Raw genomic sequence first — 17,546 nt, 5'->3', positions numbered from 1 at the left:
ATTCTCTCTTCATCTCTCTACCTTTTTCTTTTCCTACTTTATTCTTTCTTTATTTACACACTTAACACAATTTTTTCTTAATCTTCGTGACGAAAAGAAATGTCTCCACTACTATGGAACGGAGGAAGTATCATAATATTAGAGCGGGTAGGGCTGGCAATTTTTGACACGACACGATAACACGACACGAACCGGCATGAAATTAATGGGTTTGGGTCAGAGCTTATCATGTTCGTGTCCTTATCGGGTCGACCCATTAAGGACACGAAAATTTTGTGTCGTGTTCGTGTCGTGTTCGTGTCGGGTTCGTGTTATCCGCTAACAATGCGTGTTCGTGTTATCCGTTAACACATAATATTTTAATATTATTATTCTTATTAACACATAATATTTTAATATTATTATTCTTATTATTTCATTTTTCAATACTTATTTTCGTGTCACTAAAGGGTTCGTGTCGTGTTGACCCGAAACGGTTCGTGTCGTTAATGGGTTCGTGTCGTGTTCGTGTCTGAGGGTAGCGGGTCGTGTTCGTGTTCGTGTTTGAGGTTTTCTTAACGGGTCGTGTTCGTGTTTGTTGTTATCGTGTTCGTGTCGTTATCGTGTCGACACGATAATGACCCGACACGCACGATTTGCCACCCCTAAGAGCGGGTCATCTAGTGTGAGACAAATTTAATCGACAAACCAGTACTATGTGAACCAAATTTAACTGCAGCTAGACTGAAACTAAAATATTTCTGACTCGACAGTATATTTGGGCTTTAAATTTGAATTAGTTCGATAGAGACCTAAACCCACCCATTCAAAAAAAGTCCACCCTACAAGATTCACTTAAAGAATACCACCGATTAGTTTTAGTATGGAATCCTATGACTTTCTATCAGAGTACGTCATATTCCAAACATTTAGATATATCACAAGCTTTTAGTATTCCCTCCGGCACCCATTAATTGTCCACTTTTGTCATTTTCGTTTGTCCCTCATTAATTGTCCATTTTCATTTTTACCATAAATGGTAAGTAGTCCCACATTACTAACTTATTTTACTCACATTTTATTATAAAATCAATAAATTAAAGTGAGACCCATATTCCACTAACTTTTTAATTCACTTTTCTTTATATTTTTTAAAATCGTATCGGAACCAAAGTGAACAATTAATGAGGGACGGAGGGAGCATTTTGATAAAAACGGATTACCTGATGAAGTCCGTATTCGGGAGAGAGATCAACTCCAAGATCACCAATACACGCGTTAATTATGATGTCAGCGGTAATAAAAAACGGCGCATGTCTTCGAATACAATTGTCCATATCATCAGCCAACGCCTTTGCAAGAGGAAAGCTCAACACAATCCCAGCCCCACCAAACCCTTGATTAAACGAGAACCAAACATTCGACATGTAAAACTCCGACGCCGCACCCAAGTAGTAGTGCTTAGTATGATCATATCTCGCAACCACTTCCACCAAATTCTCCACAAAAAATATCGAATCATCGTCTCCGATCACCACCCACCTCACACTCCCATCGTCTCCGCCCACGTCTCTCACCACCTCCTTTATCCCGTGGACGATCCTCAGCACCATTGGGGCCGCGGCCTTCGCCTCTTTCGACAGCTCGGTGAGGTTGCCCGAAACTTTAAAGGGTGGGGACCGGGCCGGCCACGGGACGAGGTCTCCCGTGGGGGGCACGTCTAGGTACACGTGCCCTCGTGTCTGGTTCGGCCTCCACCACGACTCGATGTAGCTTCTGCGGAAGTGCCAGCCGCCTTCGGAAGCTAAGATTCCGAAGGCGAGGTGGCTGAGATTTGTGGGAGGAGTTGGTTGAGGGGATTTTGTGTGAATGGTGAAAAGGAAATTGGGATTGATTAGGTGATTTGGGAGGGAGATTGTGAATATTAAGTATATGGCTAGGCCTGAAATTATGAGGAGTTTGCAGTGTTTAGCTGCACTGGATTTGTAGGATGAAGCCATTTTCAGGATTGATCAATCAAGAATGATGGTATATACATGTATACTACATTTATATTTATAGGGTATGTTCGGTTTGCAAGATTATACTCCCTTTGTCCGTGAAATAATGTCATATTTTACCATTCGGTATGTCCGTGATTTAATGTCTCATTTACTTTTTCCGTTATAATTAATGGACCTCACCATTCACCTAATTTATTACACTCACATTCTATTATAAAATAAAGTCAATATATAAAAGTGGGGTTCACATTCTACTAACTCATTTTCTTATTTTTCCTTCACAATGTTAAACAATTTCTTAAAATTTGTGCCGAGTCAAAAGGTGACTATAAATAATGGATGGAGGAGTATCTTAGAATTAAATGTATATTGTGTTTGGTTCATGAGATTGAATCTCACAACTCAATCCTAGATGGATAATAATGTAAGAGTAATAATTAGACATAGTCCACCTCCAATTAAATAATCTCACAACTCAATCATAGAAAACATTTCATGATTATTTTGTCTAACAAACTAAATAGCATTAGCATAAGAGGGTACTAATTTCCTAATATCAACACTCAAATGAAAATTGAGACCATACCAATTCGTTCATTTATTAATAGTATTAGTTTGTATCACAAAACATATCCGTTATTGACTTAATATTACTAATATTTTGTGATATTGAAAATTAAGCAATCAATATACTTCTTCCGTCTCATAGAAATAGACTATTTAGGGTTGACAGAAGTTTAAATACGTAATTAGAAAGTAAGAGAGAAGAGAAAAAATAATTGAAATTGTATAGTAAATAATAAGATGCATAAATGATAAAATAAAGAAGGAGAAATACATTGCTATAAATAAATATTGGATATAGATTATTTTACGAAACAGACAAAAATAAAATATATTATATTTTTATAGAACCGAGAGAATATTGCATAATATCAACCGATAATAGTGAATCATCAAATTTATATAGCTCTCGGTTTAATCACAACCCACCTATATTTGTATGGTATATTAGTAATTAATAATCAAAATGTTCACATTAAATGCGAATTGTTGATTTTATCTGTTTTGCTTGATATAACTCATAATCAAAATCTTTTGCTGGATACTATATTAAAGGCGACTTGTTGTCTTATCTCTATAGTTATTTGAAACTGTCTCGTTGTTTAGCAATTCCAAAAAATACCTAATATTCCTTCCATCTCAATAAATATGAAATATTTTGTTTATGGTACGAGATTTTATATAATGTGGTTTTGTAAGTTAATCAAGAGATAATAAAGTAAGAAAGAAAAAAAATATATAGATGGTGTTATTTCTATTTTGTAAAACACTTAAGTTTTAATAGGACAATCCAAAAAGAAAAATTTGTCATTTTAATTGGGCAGAGGGAGTATTGATTGGATTAGAAGTATCCAGAATCATTTTTATATTATCAATATAATATTTTGTTAATTAAATATTTTTTGAGAAACATTTTTATAACCCAAGAATGATGCATTTGGTAATTTTTAAGATTTACTCTCTTTGCCATAATTAAAACACTCATTTTAAATTGACACGGGTTTTAAAAAATAGCAGAAAGAAAACTGGTGAAAAAATTACCCACTTTTATATAAATAGCTATAATTAAAAAACAAGTAAATAAAATTTTAAATTGTGGACATTCTAAAATAGAAAATCGTGTTTTTTCATGGATGGAGGGAGAATGAGGTGAGACATATTTAAGTAACCAATTAGCTAATGAGCCATAGTCAACTCGTTAGAAAAAAAGTGCAGTACTGTTCGATAATAAACGACGTTTTTTAAATGATGAATAGTAAAATGTAATTTAGGCGGGGATTAAATTGAGCAGTTGACAAAAAGTGAAGGAGCTTTTACTTTTTTCTAACACTTGATGCATGTACTTGTTTGAGTTAATACTAGTAAATATCTAATTTCTATTTGATATATTAAGAGCTATATATGATGAAGAGTAATAGCTAAAGATTGGAAGTTTTGGAAATAACGTAGAGAAGAACTAATTATAACTCTAAAATGATTACGAAAGAAAGTGTGTCAAGTAGAGTGGGATGAAGGGAGTATTCTTTTATAAATTTCGAGACATTTTAATTAAATTGTTTCATGATAGTTTGAATCATGTGTTGTGTTTCGTTAAGAGTTCAAACTAATTTTACCATTCTTATGAAAATTTAAGCTATTTTTATATACTCAATAAATCTCAGTAAAGCTCAATTCATGAACACTGATAAACAATTTTTATTTTTTATTTTTTTAATTTCCACAATGGAACCCGGTTCTATTAACCCGATAGAGCATCAAATGGGGCATATATTCTCAAATGAATTAAGAAATACTATCAATTTCTATTTCGAATTTTATCAAACAAGTAAGTTTTTAAACATATTATTGGCATAGTACAAGAACGTTGGGCTGATTTCGAAAGGTATTGTGTTTGCCATCAAGATAGATATTTTTGTATAATCTTTTATAATTTGGATAGTAACTTGGAAAACAAAAAATATATTTGAGGGAGGAGAGAAAGTAGAGAAGAAAGCTAAAATATTCTTTTTTATTAAATCCTCTTAGCCAATGGTTTACAACTTATATCTATATGATGTAGGTCTTCTTTTGGAAAATGGATATTGAATGACAATAACAAAATAAATATAAACCCAACTACGGGCAATGAATAAATACCCTCGATACCCTCGTTGTCATCAAACGAGTTTTTTAGTATTGTGAAATGGAATGCAATTCCTATTAAATGAGTTGTTGGGATAAATTGATATGTACACCAGAGAGAAGGTGATCCAATTAACGGTGGCGTACAATTATTTTGGAGAGGGCCTGGCCCAAAGGATGCCAATGGAGTTCAATTATAAAAAAGTGGAGAATATTCATTTTTTATTGTAAAATAAAAATAGTCATGAAGATGAAAATATAATTATTAGAGTGAATTTCATATAAGTTTTATAATAAAATATGGATGAAATAAATTAGTGGAATATGGGGCATACTTATTATTTATGGTAAAAGTGAAATGTGATTCTTATTATGGGACATACCGAAATAATAAAATGTGACTCTTATAGTGGGACAGATGTAGAATTAATTTAAGATAAAATAATGCTCCCTCCGTCCCACAATAAGAGTCACACTTTGTCATTTTTGTTTGTCCCACAATAAGAGTCACACTTCATTTTTACCATAAATGATAATTAGATCTCACATTTTACTAACTCACTTCACTCACATTTAATTATAAAACTAATATAATAAAGTGGTCTCATATTCCACTAACTTTTTCAAGTCACTATGCTTTACATTTCTTAAAAACCCTTGCCCACAATAGGAGTGACAAAGGGAGTAATAATTATTACTTCTTCCGTCCCAAAAGAATATGCGCTTTGGGTTTGACACAAATTTTAATACAAAATTGATAAATTAAGAAAGGGTTAGAAAGATACAGTAACTAAAGTATTGTTAGTAGAGAATGAGTCTCACCTCATTAGAAAGAAATGAGTTTTCAAAATTAGAAAATGCATATTCTGGTGAGCCGGACTAAAAAAAAGAAAAAATACAAATTCTTGTGGGATGAAAAGAGTATAATTTAATATTATATGAATCATATTTTAATTAAGTATATTATAAATATTTATCAATCACGAGTTATTAGTATTATAATAATATAATAATTAAATATGATTAAAACTATAATTATTCATAATTTGAATTATATTAAAAAATATATTAATTGTTAACTTATAACATAATAATAATAATAATAATAATAATAATAATAATAATAATAATGATGATGATAATAATAATGATAATAATAATAATAATTATTATTATTATAATAATAATAATAGTATAGAAGAAAAAGATAGAGAAGATATATACTCCATCCGTCCGTCATTAGGAGTCCATTTTTGGCGACACGAGTTTTAAGAAATGTTAAAAAAAGTAGATGAAAAAGTTAGTGGAATATGAGTCTCACTTGTATATATTAGTTTTACATAAAAAATGAGTGGAATAAGTTAGTGGAATGTAGGACTTTATTACCATTTATAATAAAAGTGAACATGGCCCTATTCGTGGACGGATTATAATGGTAAAATGAGACTCATATTCGCAGATAAAGGGAGTATATCATTTTAGGTTCTTTTTTCATGTATGCCTAAAAATGCCTTCATGGCGAAAATATGAATTTTAGAGGGTATTTTGAGTTGAAAAATCAGCATCAAGATCTCAAAATGTATTTTTATGTATAAAAGATGATATAAAACAAAGATCAAATACCATTTATTTACAAAAGTGAAAGATCACATATAATTTTTGAAGTGCACTCTTATTATTAAAATCTACTCCCTCCGTCCATGAATAGGAGTCCTGTTTTCTATTTTGGTCCGTCTATGAATAGGAATCCTGGTTCATAATTACCATAAATGGTTAAGAGACCACACATTCCTCTAAATCATTCCACTCACATATCATTTAAAATTAATATATACAAGTGGGACCCCTATTCCACTAACTTTCTTCCACCCACTTTTCTTAACCTTTCTTAAAACCCGTGCCGGATAGAAATGGGACTCCTATTAATGGACGGAGGAAGTACTATTTACTTAAATTATTCTCTTCGATGACGTGGCCAACTAACCCAATAGTCACAATATTGGAACAGCTCCACCTTCACTCTTTTCTCTTGCTTTTCTCCGCATTAACTTTTACAAATCTCCATATTAAATATGAGGTATCGGATCACTTAACTATCAAACGTTCCATGGACTATTTACGCACAACATTAACTAACTCAAAGCAATATCTAAACTTCTTAGTCGGCAATGCTTTCGTCAATATATTTTTGAAGTTTGCACAATTAAAATTGCAAATTAAATAAATTCACAAGAGAATCAATTTTAATAATTATTTAATTCATGCTTAGAACACATGCGAACATGATGATTGCGCATTTAATTCACATAATATAATTAAATTACAGAATTAATTCTTACATAATGATTCTCCAAATGATCGAAGTTGTTTGCTACGCCTCCACGTGAAGAATCTTGAATTGATTGTTGAACCACGAATCTTCTAACCTATGTCCCACTGTAATCTAACTTCCTTATGGGAGGAACTTGTTAGAAATGCAGAGATCTTGAAGGAGAAGACAAGATAAACCAATTGCACACTAGTGTGGAGGCTAGGTTTGGGGTTTTGTGTAGTGTGTACTCCTTGTCTACTCCTCCATCTCTTCATATAGAGTTTGTGGATGGACTAGGTTAAGGATCTATGGGGTTTGGACTGAGCCTCCCCCTTAGACCTTCTTCACTTATTAAATTATAAATTATAATTTAATATAAGGCCAAAGGAATATTTCTTGGACCACTATAGAAGAAATGTTGACCGTCTGTCCAATCCAGGATTACAAGCAATCCGGGTTACCTCATTAATAAATTATTTCCCATGTCAAAGACACCTATATCTATCAATTAATTTGTAGTCTGCAATGGACTTTAACTTAAATATTTTCCAAGAGTTTGTCCAGTTCAAGATGTACATTTAAATATATTTTTCCTATTATTATTCTTGGAATAAATTCCAAACCGGCCGGGTTTTGAATATTAACTTTTCCCGAAAACCTATTGGGGATAGAGTCAAACCACGCAGGCACACGATTCAATGCAATAACAGTCTAACCACGTAGGCACATGATTCAATGCAATAACACAACTGACATCATACTAGTTATTAATTACTATTATCCAAAGTACCAGGAATATTGGGCTACGAAAAATCCGCATCTACTGATAAATCAAAGTAGTGTATAATTAACAACGTATGTCCTATGTTATATGCAAAGATTAAGAAATAATAAATCACCAAGATTCTGTCTTTCAGTAGATAGCAATAATGATGTGTCTATGCTTTAGATACTTTTGGTGCTATACTACACTGTGCCATTAGCTTATCTCAAGGTAAAGATAACTTTTAGATTAGCAATGCAATCTTTCACGATAGGTAGTCAAAGCCTATCTAGGTTGTGAAAATATTTTACTTCTGCAAGGTATCGTGGGAGTCACCTACTGTGTGTTGGGGTTTGTATACTAAAAGATACTTCTAGCGTACATAATTCCTTTGTACAGTCAGTTTGTGCATGTATACAAGAAACACCACATCAACTTGTTTACCTAATTATGAGAGTAAATAATATAGTATTATAAAATATTTATTGAAATATAAATAAACAAGTCTAAGGCTTCTTACTAAGAAGGTTAAAGTAGGGGAATCTGATGATTTCTAATGGGTTCTCCAGTAGAGGACTTGACCGGATCTAGTAAGAAGAAAACGAGTTCACAACCTAAATAGGTTTTGGTTACCTATTTGTATGGTTGTAGTGTTTGTAATAATTCTCTCTTACCTAAGAATAGATTAGTAACACTAGTGTGGTAAAGCACTGAAAGGATCAACACGAAATATATTCTTTATTGCTATCTACTAAAAGAATATATTTCAGAAAATATAGTATTCCTTAGTCTATGCAAATAATATAGATATTGTTTATTTAATCAAACGCCACTTTGACTTATCAATATGTGAGAGTTTTTCGCAACTCAATCATGATATCTTGGTGGTAGTAATTGAATAACATGAAAATATTAGAATATTTTTTCATAGAATTCGCGTGCCCAGTGTGGTAATATTAATCCCCAAGAGGTATTTGAAAAAGGAATTTCTTATTCAGAAAACTGAGCGGTTGGAATTTTATTCCATGAATAATAAATAAAGTTTTAAACTAGAAAAGACTCTTTGGAGAATTAATTTAATTCAAGTCACATAGCAGACAAAGAATTAAATTAATGGATTAAGATAATCTTAAATGCGAGAAATATTATTAAATAAAATGGAACCCAAGTTATTCGTAATTTGGTGATTTAGATAGGAGTCCAATATTATTCTTTAGTGGAACAAAATAATATTCCATAGGATAATAAATTAAATCATGAGTTAATTGATTTAGTAGAATTTAATCTAATGGGTGAGCCCAACATCTAATTCACTCCATGGATCCCCATTCCCCACTCTAGCCCAAACCTAGCCCAACTTATAAATAGTGAGAAGAGATGGGAAAACACACATAACACATTCACACCCCTCAACCCTAACCCTAGCCGCCACTTGTGTGGCTTCTCTCTCTCTCTCTTTTGGCTTGATTTTCGAGTTCCAAGATAAGGGGAAGTTAGGGTTTTTGGTTTAATCTTGTCTTGTTCATTCTTATCCGTAGAATTGAATTGAAACAGATTGTTTTGTGCATTGTTCTTCCTAGATCTCATCAAAATATTATTGATTCTTTAAGATCAGTCCACACGGATGAATAATCAAGGACTTGGGAATAGAGTGGACGATTCGTGGTCAGTAAATCAAGGATTACTAGGAGGTGCTACTAGCAACGTCAATCCTTTAATGGATAAAGAGGTAACAATCAAATCTACATAAAATAGCATAATTTATGTGTTTAGATGTGTTTTACCTATAGATCTAGACTAATTGCATGAAACTGAAATTGAATGCATAATAATCTAAATAGATCTGTAAGGAACTGTTTGTTTTCTGTGTCTTTCGTTGCGGCAACCCCAACACTGTGATGACAAGTTCCACTACCCAGCCATCAATGTAGAAGACTTAGACTTATTTTACTATCCAGCATTTTAATTTATGTAATTAAACATAATTAAAATGGTGAATGTCCATTAAAGTAAAATATGTTGGGGCTACCGCAACGAAAGAAACGGAAAACAAACATATCCTTACAGATCTATTTAGGTGATTATGTATTCGATTCCAATTTCATGCAATTAATCAAGATCTATAGATAAAACACATCAAAACAAACATAATCATGCTTATTTGATGTAGATCTGATTGTAAGCTTTTTATCCATTAAAGGATTGACGTTGCTAGTAGCACCTCCCGGTAATCCTTGATACCATTCTATTCCCACGTCCTTGATTATTCATCCGTGTGGACGGATCTTGAAGAATCAATAAAAGTTTGATGAGATCTAGGAAGAACAATACACAAAACTATCTATCTCGATTCAATTCTATGGATTAGAATGAACAAGACAAGACCAATATAAAACCCTAGATCTCCCTATTGTGATGGCTCAAAAATCGAGGCAATGGGAGAGAGAGAGAGGCCGATTTCTCGGGTGTGCTAGGTTTCTCATCTCTTCACTATTTATAAGGTGAACATGCTGGGCTAGAATGAGGATCCATGGAGTGATTAGATGTTGGGCTAGCCCATTAGACAATAAACTTATCAAATCAATTGACCCATGATTTAATATATTATCCAATGGAATATTATTTTATTCCACGAAAGAATAATATTGAACTCCAAACTATATCACCAAATTACTAAGAGTAGGGATTCATGGAGTGAAATAGATGTTGGTCTCACCCATTAGATAAAATTCTAATTAAATCAATTAACTCATGGTTTAATATATTATCCAATGGAATATTATTTTGTTCCACTAAAGAATAATATTGGACTCCCATCTAAATCACCAAATTACGAATAACTTGGGTTCCATTTTATTTTATAATATTTCTCACGTTTAAGATTATCTTAATCCATTAATTTTATTCTTTGTCTACTATGTGACTTGAACTAAATCAATTCTCCAAAGAGTATTTCTAGTTTGAAACTCTATTTATTATTCATGGAATAAAATTCCAACTGCGCAGTTTTCTGAATAATAAATTCATTTTTCAAACACCTCTTGGGGATTAATCATACCACACTGGGTACGCGAATTCTATGAAATAATATTATAATATTTTCATGTTATTCAACAACTACCATCCAAGATATCATGATTGAGTTGCGAAAAACTCTCACATATTGATAAGTCAAAGTGGCGTCTGATTAAATAAAGAATATCAATAGTATTTGAATAGACTAAGAAATAGTTGTACTAAATTATCTGAAATATATTCTTTCAATAGATAGCAATAAAGAATATATTTCGTGTTGATCCTTTCAGTGTTTTACCACACTAGTGTTATTAATCTCTTCTTAGGTAAGAGAGCATTATCACAAACACTACAACCGTACCAATAGGTAGCCAAAGCTTATCTAGGTTGTGAACTCATTTTTCTTCATACTAGATTCCGGTCAAGTCCCCTAATGGAGAACCCATGGGAAATCATCAGATTCCCATATTTTAACCTTCTTAGTAAGAAGCCTCAGACTTGTTTATTTATATTTCAATAAATAAACTATTATATTATACTTCCTTTGTCCGCCATTAGGAGTTCCGGTCACTTTTGCACACTCGTTTTGTAAAAATAATAATAAATACTCCTTTCGTTCCTTCATAGTTGAGTCATTTTTCCATTTCGGGAAGTTTCTTCATAGTTGAGTCATTTCCAAATATGGTAACTTTTTTCTTTTTCTTACTTTACTCTCTCTTACTTTATTCTCTCTACCTTATTCACTTTATACTTTATTCTCTCTACATTTTCTTCTCTCTTACTCCCTTTGTCCCACTACAAGTGATGAATTTCTTTTGGACACGGGAATTAAGAAAATACTCCCTCCGTTCCATAGTAATAGAGTCATTTTGCTATTTTGGTACGTTCCATAGTAATAGAGTCATTTCCCTTTTTAGTAAAAGTCAACACATTTTTCCACGCCTACTTTACTCTCTCTTACTTTTTTCTCTCTTCATCTCTTTACCTTTTTCATTTTCTACTTTACTCTCCCTTTACTTAACTCACCTAACACAACTTTTCTTAATCTTCGTGCCGAAAAGAAACGCCTCCATTACTATGGAACAGATGGAGTAATATATATTGAGTTAAAGTGGAGAGAGTAAAGTATGAGAGAGGAAAGAGTAAGAGAGATAAAGAGAGAGAAAAGTAAGAGAGAGAGAATAAAGTAAGAGATGGTTGATGTTTTAATTATTTTTAGCTGAAAAAGGAAATTGATCACTTGTGGTGGGACAACTCAAAATGAAAAGTTGATCACTTGTGGTGGGAAGGAGGGAGTACTTTTTTATCTATTTATTAACACACCAACATTTCTTTTTAAAACTCCGTGCCGAATATTTCGCCTCAACATTATTCTCTTTCTTACTTTATGATGTGGTACCCATTGATGATGTTTGATCTACAAATTTTTGTGAGGCTATTTTCAATTTCTCAACACAAAGCAAAAGATAATAAAAGATCCTACCAACAAAAATTGAATCTAAACAAGAAAGGATGGTAGATTGGGAATGAAAAGCATGTGTATAAAGATAAGATAAAAGAGCTACAACCATGGGACCTTGACCAAAACAATGGAAACAACCCTAGGCAACTTTCATTAGCTCTATCACCCCTTGGCTCCACAACTCAATGGATACACCCCATTGATGCATACCTCTACTTGAATCAATCTAGGATGGAAACAAGCAACCTTAAAGGAAGGAATTGGATACAATCCTCAAAGAGGAAACTCTCTAGGGTAGAAACTTTAATTCAGCCAAAATCTAGCAAATAAAATGACATCAAAAAGCATTTATACTAAGGGTCCAAAAATAGAAAATTGCCACAAATCTAAGTATCGGCAGATTCGCCCGGCCGGCCGTTTGTCACAGGCCAAAACGCATGGTCCGGGCGTTCTCTCGGGAAATCACGCCGCTTCGCTATTTCGCCCGGTCGGCGTTTTTCACAAGCGAAAACGCCCGGTCAGGGCGTTCTCACTGGAATCATCGTCGTTTCGCCCGGTCTGGGCGTTCTCTCTGGAATACTCGGTTGGCCCTCGTTTTTCAGCACGATCCTCAACTTCGGCTCCTACGTCGTCCTAGGCTCCTCCCTCATGGACTTTTGAATGAATGTAGCAAGTCCATCCCGAAGCCGTCTCGTCATGGCCCTCGTCGTGGGTCCGCCACGTGAGTTCGTATCATTTTATCATTTGTCCACTTTAACTATTTATTATCATTTTTACAAAACAAGTGTGCAAAAGTGATCGAGACTCGTAATGGCGGTCGGAGGAAGTATTATTTATTCTCATAATTAGGTAAACAAGTGGACATGACATTTCTTGTATACATGATAAACTCATGTTTTAGTCGGTTTAATTGGTCTGTTGAGGTTCTTAATGCTGAGTTTTGATGCTTGAATTGTCTATTTCCAGCCAATTATCCTATATTTTGGAGTTTCATGTGTTTGTTGAGTGTTCTAGGCAGCAGAGCCTTCAAAGAATACACCCGGCCGGGTAAGATGGAATCAGCGTATATGGGTCAGAGAGGGGTCGAAAAACGGCACCAGGCCGGGTGGATTTCCAGCACAAATATCCTACCCGGCCGGGTAAGTCAGTTTGACGTGTTTGACTCCTGAAAACGTGATTTTTGACGGAAAAATCGGGAGAAAAAGGCTAGGGTTGCATTTTGCGAGTGGCATTCTACACTTACCGCCTCCAACACTCACACACACCTCCAAGAACACTTTTTGACAAAGAATTGAAGATTGAAGACTCTAGATCGGAAGATTGAAGACTTCATTCCTAGATTCATTCCACATGAGTTATTAGTATCCATCTCTTATGTCTTTCATTGAATTCTTTGTTTCAAACATGGTTTTTGTGAAGAACATGAGTAGCTAAACATTTCTTGTAGAATTCTTGGTGAAGATGCACTAATTTCATAGTTTTTATCCAATTAATTTTGTTCTTACCTTGCTCTTGTAGTTATTTGATTATTCTTGGGTTTATTCCTTTCAATTGCTTGATCACCACTTAATTGTGTGGGATTAATTAGATTAATCGGGAGATGAAATAATTAATCTGGAAATAAGAATAATTCACACCTTAATACAATAAAACTCGGGAGAGTTGAGGTTTTGAGTGATGTCTTTGACCTAATCGAGCTTTTGGGAGTTACGGTTTTTAGGATTAGAAGGGGACTCCAATCCTAGCACCTAATCTGTTGGTTTCTCACCTCGGGAGGGGGTTTAATCTATAATTGTGGTCGACTTAGTGATTCTAGAGACACCAAAAGGTAAGGCAATTTGATTAGATAAGAACTTGGAATTGTGCATCGGATCCTTGAGTTCTACAATTTTCTCCATATTATCTTTTCACTCCGTGTTTACTTGTTTTTATTTGTTTATTGGCTCATTATATGCTTTTCGTAGTGTTAGAAAAAAACCAAATCTTTCCCGATTCTCTAGATAGTAGTCAACATTTGTTCGTGGTAGTTAAGTTGATACAAATTTGTCTCTATGGGATACGATACTCTTGCTTGCTAATTGCTACACTAGCCCCGTACACTTACGGGTATCATTTGTGTTAAAATAAGTCGAGTCAAATTTTTGGCGCCGTTGTCGTGGCATCTTGGCCCACCAGAGGATTAATACCGGCTATTACATGATTAAGCATCTGGAGAGACAAGCAAAGAAGAATAGTGGGAAACTATGTTGTGGGGGTGTGGTCACCCACCTGGCCCTCAGTTTTCAGGTCGATGTGGAGGAGCGGGCTCCAGATTCGGGGCCAATGTCCATTGATTGAGATTTTTTGAAGAAGTCGGGTATGATCACGGTGGACAGTAGGAGCGCAGGGTACTTCATCCTAGGCCCGAAGACAGTTTTCCGATTCCCCGACCCTTTGCTTACTGCTGTCGGGGGGTGGACTTATCAGGATAATTGGAAAATGAACTCCGGTGACCATTTGGCAAAAATGGAGAGTGACCCTCCCCAGGGCGACGGTCAGCTACCTATGCGTGTGGGCGCTCATCTACTCCAACGCCCAAAGATCCCCGATGAACCCTTGCCTACCCGAGCTAAACAAGAAATGGACGAAGATGAAGAAGAGGAGGCTACAGAGCATGAGCCAGAGGGGAGCAGTCGACCAAAGAGAAGTCGTCCAGTAGGCCGCCCTTCTAGGGACAGCCGAATGGCAGACATAGCCTCAGGGATCCAGCGACTGCAGCTAGGTCAAGACAACCAATGGGAATTTATGCGAAAATGGCGAGAGGAGAACCAGCTATGGATGGCTCGATAAGAATCCCGTTTTGAGGCTTGTGAGACGCGGATAGAGCAACTTCAGGCTCAGGGGGATGCCAGATGGACTGAGGCGCAAGCCTTCTATCAAGCTTATTATGCGAGAGGTAACCCACACCATCCACCTCTCTTCAAACTTATTCCTTCCTCCGCATTGAATAAGTTTGGGGGGGTCTGACGTGTATTGGTGATGCTCTCCCTCCCCACTATCTTGGTGATGATGAACTTCTTGATTGGTCGATGATTCGTGAACTATTTTGATCTTTATTTTGTTTCTATTTGATTTGTGTATGTCCCTCCTATGGGACTTGAATATGGGGATATAATGATCGTATATTGATCCATACTGTGAGGTGTTTATTTTTGGGCGCTTATGATGATTTCTATTGTTGTCTGAAAAATGCTTTGTGAAAATGGCGGGAATATGCTTAATTGGATATGATTTGCTTTTGAGTGAATTGCTTGTTTACTTGTTCAATGCCAATTCCAAGTGAGATTTGAGCCAAACATTCGTTTGTGTGTGATTTTATCAAGTACTTGTTGTTGTTTCTAGAACTTGCTCCTAATCATTTTAAAGTCTACATAGTGAATTTGAATTTAGGAGATGACGTTAGGAATTCTTTGATTTTCCCTTCACAAGCGTAGATATTTTGTCTTAATCCTTAGTCAGCCCTCCTAGCCTAAAAAGTGTCGATTGTTGATTAATTGTGAAATCACTCTCAAAAGTGATAAGCCGACAAACATAAAAGCACATATGAGACGTTGTAAGAAAATAAGGGAGGTATAAGCTAGATGAAGTCTAAAAAAAAAATCAAATAATTTGTGGAGGCATAAGCTAGACGAAGTCTAGAGGAGTTTTTGGTTGAGTTTCTAAATAAGTGGGATTTGGATGGGAGGAAGAAGTTCGACAAAGTCGTACTTATCTGAGATTTGTATGGGAAATGGTGTTTGTTTGGGAATCGTAATATGTGGGGTACTTGTGCTTCGTATTCTTTTCAGCCACTTAGCCTAAATTTTCCCTACTGTCCAAAGAGCCACATTACAACCTTAATAAAGTCCTTTCTGATTTTAGATTCACTTTCACATTCTAGCAGAGGATATGTTTGATTTTGAGCAAGCCTATGGTAAACACTACTTGTATTTTGATTTGAGTGATTTTTATTGAGCCTCTATACACTTGAGAGTGAGAGAAGCATAAAAAAAATAATAAAAAAAAAATTTACACTTCATGATCTTTTGAGGGCATTGAAACCAAGTGATACACGACACAGTAACTCAAGGTAATGTTTGATTGATCTTTGCACACTTCCATGCTACTGTCTTTTTGAATTCATATCTGAAGCAAAGCCCAATTTCACCTCTTGTATGAGTTTATTGTTGTGATCTTCTTCTTCTTATTTGAGGACAAATAAGGTTTCAAGTTTGGGGGAGTTGATAAACTCATGTTTTAGTCGGTTTAATTGGTCTGTAGAGGTGCTTAATGCTGAGTTTTGATGCTTGAATTGTCTATTTCTAGCCAATTATCCTATATTTTGGAGTTTCATGTGTTTGTTGAGTGTTCTAGGACAAATAGATGAAAAAGAGGCAAAAATTCGGCTATTTGGGCAAAGGAGGCAGCGGAGCCTTCAATGAATACACCCGGCCGGGTGAATTTATAGTTGAAAAATCCTACCCGGCCGGGTAAGATGGAATCAGCGTATATGGATCAGAGAGGGGTCGAAAAACGGCACCCGGCCGGGTGGATTTCCAGCACAAATATCCTACCTGGCCGGGTAAGTCAGTTTGACGTGTTTGACTTCTGAAAACGCGATTTTTGACAGTAAAATCGGGAGAAAATGGCTAGGGTTGCATTCTGCGAGTGGCATTCTACACTTACCGCCTCCAACACTCACACACACCTCCAAGAACACTTTGAGACAGAGAATTGAAGATTGAAGACTCTAGATCGGAAGATTGAAGACTTCATTCTTAGATTCATTCCACATGAGTTCTTAGTATCCATCTCTTATGTCTTTCATTGAATTCTTTGTGTCAAACATGGTTTTTGTGAAGAACATGAGTAGCTAAACATTTCTTGTAGAATTCTTGGTGAAGATGCACTAATTTCATAGTTTTTATCCAATTAATTTTGTTCTTACCTTGCTCTTGTAGTTATTTGATTATTCTTGGGTTTATTCCTTTCAATTGCTTGATCACCACTTGATTGTGTAGGATTAATTAGATTAATCGGGAGATGAAATAATTAATCTGGAAATAAGAATAATTCACACCTTAATACAATAAAACTCGGGAGAGTTGAGGTTTTGAGTGAGGTCTTTGACCTAATCGAGCTTTTGGGAGTTATGGGTTTTAGGATTAGAAGGGGACTTCAATCCTAGCACCTAATCTGCAGGTTTCTCACCTCGGGAGGGGGTTTAATCTATAATTGTGGTCGACTTAGTAATTCTAGAGACAATTTGATTGGATAAGAGCTTGGAATTGTGCATCGGATCCTTGAGTT

General features: G+C 35.0%; 1 protein-coding gene across 1 annotated transcript; it reads right to left on the bottom strand.

The window, feature by feature from the left end:
- Positions 1-1,160: 1,160 nt before the first annotated feature.
- Positions 1,161-1,979, bottom strand: LOC125197175. The gene has a single exon (XM_048095888.1). The coding sequence runs from the start codon at positions 1,977-1,979 to the stop codon at positions 1,161-1,163; it is 819 nt and encodes a 272-aa protein (XP_047951845.1).
- Between the last annotated feature and the right edge of the window lie 15,567 nt (positions 1,980-17,546).

The sequence above is a fragment of the Salvia hispanica genome, chromosome 1 (genome assembly GCF_023119035.1).
Source record: "Salvia hispanica cultivar TCC Black 2014 chromosome 1, UniMelb_Shisp_WGS_1.0, whole genome shotgun sequence".
In the NCBI taxonomy this organism is placed as follows: domain Eukaryota; kingdom Viridiplantae; phylum Streptophyta; class Magnoliopsida; order Lamiales; family Lamiaceae; genus Salvia; species Salvia hispanica.
Note: the sequence above shows the minus strand (reverse complement) of the source record. Positions and strands in the feature narration are given on the sequence as shown.